The sequence below is a fragment of the Sesamum indicum genome, linkage group LG11 (genome assembly GCF_000512975.1).
Source record: "Sesamum indicum cultivar Zhongzhi No. 13 linkage group LG11, S_indicum_v1.0, whole genome shotgun sequence".
NCBI classification, from domain to species: Eukaryota; Viridiplantae; Streptophyta; class Magnoliopsida; order Lamiales; family Pedaliaceae; genus Sesamum; species Sesamum indicum.
The window spans coordinates 2,988,448-2,995,075 of NC_026155.1; the positions used below are offsets into that span (position 1 = coordinate 2,988,448).

Here is a 6,628-nt window from a genome sequence, read left to right on the forward strand (position 1 = left end):
TGTGAAAATAAATGCCAAACCAAAGGCTATCGGTGATAGTAAGCCATTAGTCCCTACCTCGGTTATCATGTGAAATTCATGGTCTTTGAAATGAAATAGCATGCATCATGTCCCTTTTACGATAGTTATGTTTCATTTATTATATACCCAATATTAGTAAATTCGATCTGGTTAGAATATTTCCATTTTTCTTAACCGATCACACCATAAATTATTCACTTTTATACAATTATGCATCAATCACACAAAAAATATAAACAAAATTCTTGCTCCGATCGAAGTTGGTCGAATCAAATCAATAATAAAGTAAGTATAATTGGGTCACTTTTCTTAAATTGTATACCAATCACATAGCAAGTGTATTGTAATTGTGATATAATTGATTCAATTAATTTGATCGAGTCAAATTCAAACTAAAAAATTTCAAAAAAAAATACTACACTTATTATATAATCAATTCAAATTTAACCAAATTTCGATCTGTGTTAGAATTTCTCCCTTTCCCTTAATTCTTTTTCTTTGTATATATTAGTGGAATTTGTGAGAGAATCTTGTGAACTCGAGTTTTATGTAGCATAGTCATTGGTTGCCCCAAACCCACAAGACAACCGTTATTATGGATCAAGAAATCATCCTCGAGACTCTAACTCAACACCACCACTCTCTCTCTCCCACCACCACTTCCTCCGGCGGCTCTAGCTGGACTCCGCCTGCATCCACCGCTACTTCCTCCTCCACCTCTTCGCCGTCTGCTGCCGACAGAAAACAAGCTACAACAAGCTTAAAAGAGTGGTCGAAAGCTCAAAAGAGCACAAAGAGAGCCCAAGCAGAAGAAGATGATAAGGGCGCCGCTGCTGAGAAACAAACGACTTACCGCGGCGTTCGGCGGCGGAGTTGGGGCAAATGGGTGTGCGAAATTCGGGAGCCGAGGAAGAAGTCGAGAATATGGCTCGGGACGTATCCGACGGCTGAAATGGCAGCTCGGGCACACGACGTGGCGGCTTTAGCCATCAAGGGTGAATCAGCTTACCTCAACTTCCCTCACTTAGCTCACCAGCTGCCCCGCCCTGCCTCCACCACGCCCAAGGACATCCAAGCTGCCTCTGCTAAAGCCGCAGCTTATACATTCATCAGCGCGGAAGCCGAGCCGAGCTCTCATTCCTCCACAAATTTGGAATTGGAGAACATAGAAGAATCATCGACTTCGGCTTCAATGGCTCATGACGACGACACATTTTTCGACTTGCCAGATTTGTCCCTGGATAGCACAGATCACAGCAGCCCATATTGTTATAATTTTGCTTCGTCGTGGCAGCTGGCTGGAGCCGACGTTGGATTCCGGCTTGAAGATCCGTTTCCATGGGAGTGCTATTAAAAGTAATTAATTAAATTATTGAAATCTCTTCTTTTTTTGAAAATTACACTTGTCAGAATAAAACATTATTCAATTCGTGTATACTAAAAAATAAATAAATTATTATTATACTTTTTATATAATTAATTTGATCAATATAATTAAAATTTTCTTGAAATTATTATTTTTCTAGTTCATTTACTATTGTTAGTCAATCTTTCCGTTCAGGAGGAGCTCGACGTGCAACTAATGTCTCTCATGTAATTTTCTTTTTATTATTGAGTGAATAGCAATTTACCCCCTATGATTTTGAAAATGAGCAAATTGTCCCTTTATAAAAACAATTTAGCAATTTACCTCTCTATACTTTTTAAAATGAAACAATTTACCTCCCTGTATAAGAAGGTAAATTGCTTCATTTTAAAAAATATAGGGAGGTAATTTGTTGTATTTTAAAAAATATAGAAAAGTAAATCGCTATTTGTTCTTTTATAAGGGGGTTATTTGCATTTCTTTTTCTTTTATTATTATTCCAAAAAAAATATCAGTTGTCAAAATCATAAATTTAATCGAATTAGGTTTAGCCTAGTAAATTAAATCAATAACTTTATAGTATTAGTCATTATATTTGTGTTATATATATAATAATTATTTATTGTAAATTATACATTAATCCCAGGACAAACATTAATATAGACGAAAAACATTTACGACCGTGCATTTCTGTTGAGTTGTTTTTTACTCGGAAGGTTCCGACAATAATACTATTTTAAGATGCTGTGTTATCAGTTGCTAAAATTTTCCACATGTAAAAACTTTCATAGTACTGATGATGAAAAAGAGAAGATTTGGTTGAGATATGGAGCGCCGACGTTGTCTTCGCAAGGCTGGATTTCATTATTATTATTATTATGATTAATTCATTAGGGTTTACTAATTATGTCGTGACACCGACCCTTCCAAACAATGTTAACTTTGGCAAACGATCATTATGCGTGTGTTTCATTAGCAAACCCTAATTAAATTCGTCAGACCAATACGAGGTTATGCGGAAAATTTGGTGCTGTTGATATAAATTTGTACCTACATAAACTGTGAATAGGAGGTCGAGTATTTTGGGTTCGAATGGTTCGGGTCTGGATATCCTATCGGACAGTTTTGGTAGAACTCCCCTACCCGAATCACGAATCGACTTTTAGAAGTCGGGCAACAGGTAAAGTGATACCCATTTTTTTTTCTTTAAAAATTCGAGGAAAAAAACCCGAACTCGATCAGGTTGGGTTGAGACTGGAATTATCAGATCCTGATGCGCACACATAAATGTGAATCATTGAATTAACGCATACATAATAATATCATGTAATTTAAGAACTGATACTTTTTTTTTCGGTAAAGGTAAAATTTCATTAAGTAAAGTAAAAGTACAGAGTGTACATCTCAAATGACATTCTAAGTATGCCATGATATCCGCCATATTTTATATGAAGCAATAGTACTAATATTATGAGGAAGTTCAGCACTAATATATGGAGTCTAATCTCATCAAGAGTAAGCCGAGCAAGGGATAGTGCATCTTGAACCAGCTGTTGAAACCTCCGTCGATTCCGTTCTTGCCAAATGTGATACACAAGGGATGCAAAAAATTGAGATAAGCAGCATTGATAACATGCTTCCCCCTCCATCTTCGTGCAGCAATCAATATGTCAATGGTCCATCCTCTAGTGGTCCAAGTGAATCGGACCTCACATCGCAATAGATGAACAGACTGTCTGGCATAAGGGCATCAAAAGAACAGGTGCTGGTGAATCTCAATGGCGCCACTGGAACATAATACACACTCACCATGAAGGTGTTGAAGCCGTGGCCGATCCATGGTGGAGAGTGTCTCATGTAATGCTAACTAGAATATAAAAGTGTTTCAGGGAACTTCAGGGCCCATAAGTAGTGAAGACCAGCCTATATTTGGGCCCGAATGCTGAAAAATATCATAGTTTTTTTTTTTTTTTTTTTTTTATTGGCATAAGAACTACCATCAAGGAAAATGGAATCTCGAACGCTGCTAATTGGAGGTAGAAGCCGTATGACATCGAGCATGGAAGTATTCCTCATCCGAGGCCAATGCCACTCCCCATCCCGAATGACCACCCGAAGTAGATCATCCCCACGCGTGCGAGTAAGTGAGAGACCACGAGGGACATGCTGAATAAGAGGCCCCAAGGGGTGCCGTGGAACATGCCATAGCGATATCATCTCACCATCGCCAACCATATAACATATATGCGGCTGCAAAGTACTACGTAGTCAAAGTAGCTTCTTCCAGCCCCAAGCTCCCGATGTAGCGTCCACCGTCCATACAGATTTACCACGCAGTAGCACCGAGTTAATCCAGAAAACACAAATAGAGTCAGGGTTCGAAGTGACCACTTTCCATATGTGCCGGGCCATAAGTGCCAAGTTAAGTCCAGTGAGGTCCTTAAGTCCTTGGCCACCCTCCTCAACCGATCGACACACTAGTGTCCAAGCAACCTTAGGGTAACCAGTGGTCGATGTACCTTTCCACAGAACTGATAATTTATATGAATGCAAAATACATGAATTATATTAAAATGATCTTTAGTTAACTAACAACGTTGTAAGTAGATGTGGACATATCTATATTGCTAATTTAATAAATAAGGTGACCAATTTATATATTTTGCACGGTATAAATTAAATAATGTATGGACAAATCATCATAATATTTTGCCTAATTTCACATACGTATATGGAGGATAATTAGGATATGTCACCGATATAACTTTAATACGTATTACATAATTTAGAGTACGGATTCAAAAATTAAATAAAAAGTAAAGAAAATTCCGATGTAGCATCGATATTGCTGATGGCATTTCCGAGCTATTTTGATAATATTCTTTTTCATATTTTGTAACTAAAGATCAGAATTTTTTAAAAAGTAGAGTTCTTAAAAATTAATTAATTGAAAATATAGTATAATTTAATTACGCCGTCTAAATTTATTCGCTATATTTCGTTACCTTTTTTGCTTTAATAATATCATAATTTACAAATCATATCAACTTTATATATATATCCGAAATTAATGTTTTTTTTTCATTACACCCGTATTTACATTTTTATAAATCATTTAATGATTATACGTATTTGTTCATTATATTAGATTTTTGTACGTACAATATATAGAATAATCGTATCGGAGCTGTATGATCATGTTTTACATTTTTAAAATTAATGTATTTTGCAATATAGGAAAAATTCTAATTTTAGTTTTGTATGAATTCAATTTAGCAATTTTATTCTGTGATTTTAAAAAGTTTGCAAATCAAGAACAGAAAATGACCATAAAAAGAACTCCCTATTCCGATGGTCACTTGCAATTTTTCGATCATTTTTGTCCTCAACGTGCAATTATTTAAAAATTACAGGATAAATTTGTCAAAATAAATTAGTACAAAAGTAAACTTACCACCCCTACCTATAAAGAAAATCACAATTTTCCATACAATATATATTCTCATTGTATTTTATTCATATATGTATATATTATTAGAAATATCATAATTAAGGCCAATGAGGCCTAATTTAATTGACAAAATTGAGGTCGGTCCCATGACTAATTAAGGTCATTGGTTCGAACTCCACCAACGTGTGGAATATTAATCTACTTTAACAGTAGGTATGCAGTTCTATTTTAATAACAGATATTGGGTAGATATGATCACCTGATAATTGCTGCTTGTTGTTGATAGAGGTATTTAATATTGATAATTGTAATCGATTTATTCAAATAATATCAATTCATCACTTTCGTTTAAAAAAAAAAGAAATAAAGAAAAAGAAATATCATAAATAATGTTTAGCACCCATACAATACTAAATTAAATATTCTTGAATATAATTAAGAATTTGAAAATGACTTTATTACCCCCATTAAAATTATTTATTCCTATTTGATAGTGATGAGTGACCTGATCACCAATCATTATATATATATATATATATATTTATTCTTTAATTAATGTATTGTTGAATCATTTTAGGCACATTTTGTGTGTTGCATTGTAGCAATGTACAAAGTTGATCTTCTTTGGCCCCAACCATATTCTTTGTCCGTACACACGTACATATATATATATATGTTAAATTAAAATTTTACATTATATTTAATTATTAGGACACGTACATATATATAGGTGTACGAGAAAATTTAATTATATGGGATCATAAATTGATTTGATGTGACTTATCATAAGTGGTACAGAGAGCAATAAATCTCGGGGAAAATGCATTTTTCGTCCTCAATTATGGTCGGTGTAGCATTTTTCAGGAGAAATTTTATTATTTCTTATAGTTTTATTAGCTATGGGCTAAAATCGTGGTAAATAATAATTATAAATCGTGATTAAACAAAAATTGACGTAAAAACTTAACTTATCCACTAGTAAAATTATTTTTGTTATGACTCTTAACCATAACAAATATTTTAATCACACTGGCAAAAATTGTGATCAACAACTATTGCATGATTGTACGTGGTCAATGACTGCTTACTGCAGCTATTTGTTTTTAATCATGACGGTTAATTATAGTTAGATGTTATATTTCTTTTAGTGACTTTTAATCTTGATATTTTACGACAGAAATTGGACCGACCGTGATTCTTTTTTTTTTTTTTCCTTGAATTACTATTTTCAGTTACAAAATTAAAATTGAAATGGACCAAAAGTGTCACCCTACTACAGTTACAACGGGGAATTTATTTTTCCCTATTATAGATCCAATTTGAGGACTAAATAGATTATATTAGAACATATATATATATATATATATGTGTAGTTAATTACATTGTATCTCTTAATTAAGTATTAAATTGCTACATCAAGGGGCCGAGCAATAATTTTTAATTCAGTGCAAAATTGCATGTGTAAAATCAATTAATTTATCAATAAGACCTAGTTCAGTTGGCAAAATTGAGACCACATGACTTTAGAAGTTATGAGTTCGAACCCTATTTTATGTGTGGGATATTGTGCCTACTAGAATAGTAGGTGGTGTTTAATAATAGGTGTTGGTTTGATGTTATGATCTGAGTATGATTGTTGTAATGGTCTTTGTTAGATATTGATATCCGATAGAAATGATTGTAATCAATTAATAATAGTTCATCATTCTTATTTCAAAAAAAAAAAAAATCAATTAATTTGTTGGCGAGAATAAGCTAAATTTTAGGGGTAATTAATAAGTTACCTGCAA

General features: G+C 33.6%; 1 protein-coding gene across 1 annotated transcript; it reads left to right on the plus strand.

The window, feature by feature from the left end:
* Positions 540-1,648, plus strand: LOC105173325 (ethylene-responsive transcription factor ERF039). The gene has a single exon (XM_011095026.2). The coding sequence runs from the start codon at positions 617-619 to the stop codon at positions 1,373-1,375; it is 759 nt and encodes a 252-aa protein (XP_011093328.1). The 5' UTR covers positions 540-616; the 3' UTR covers positions 1,376-1,648.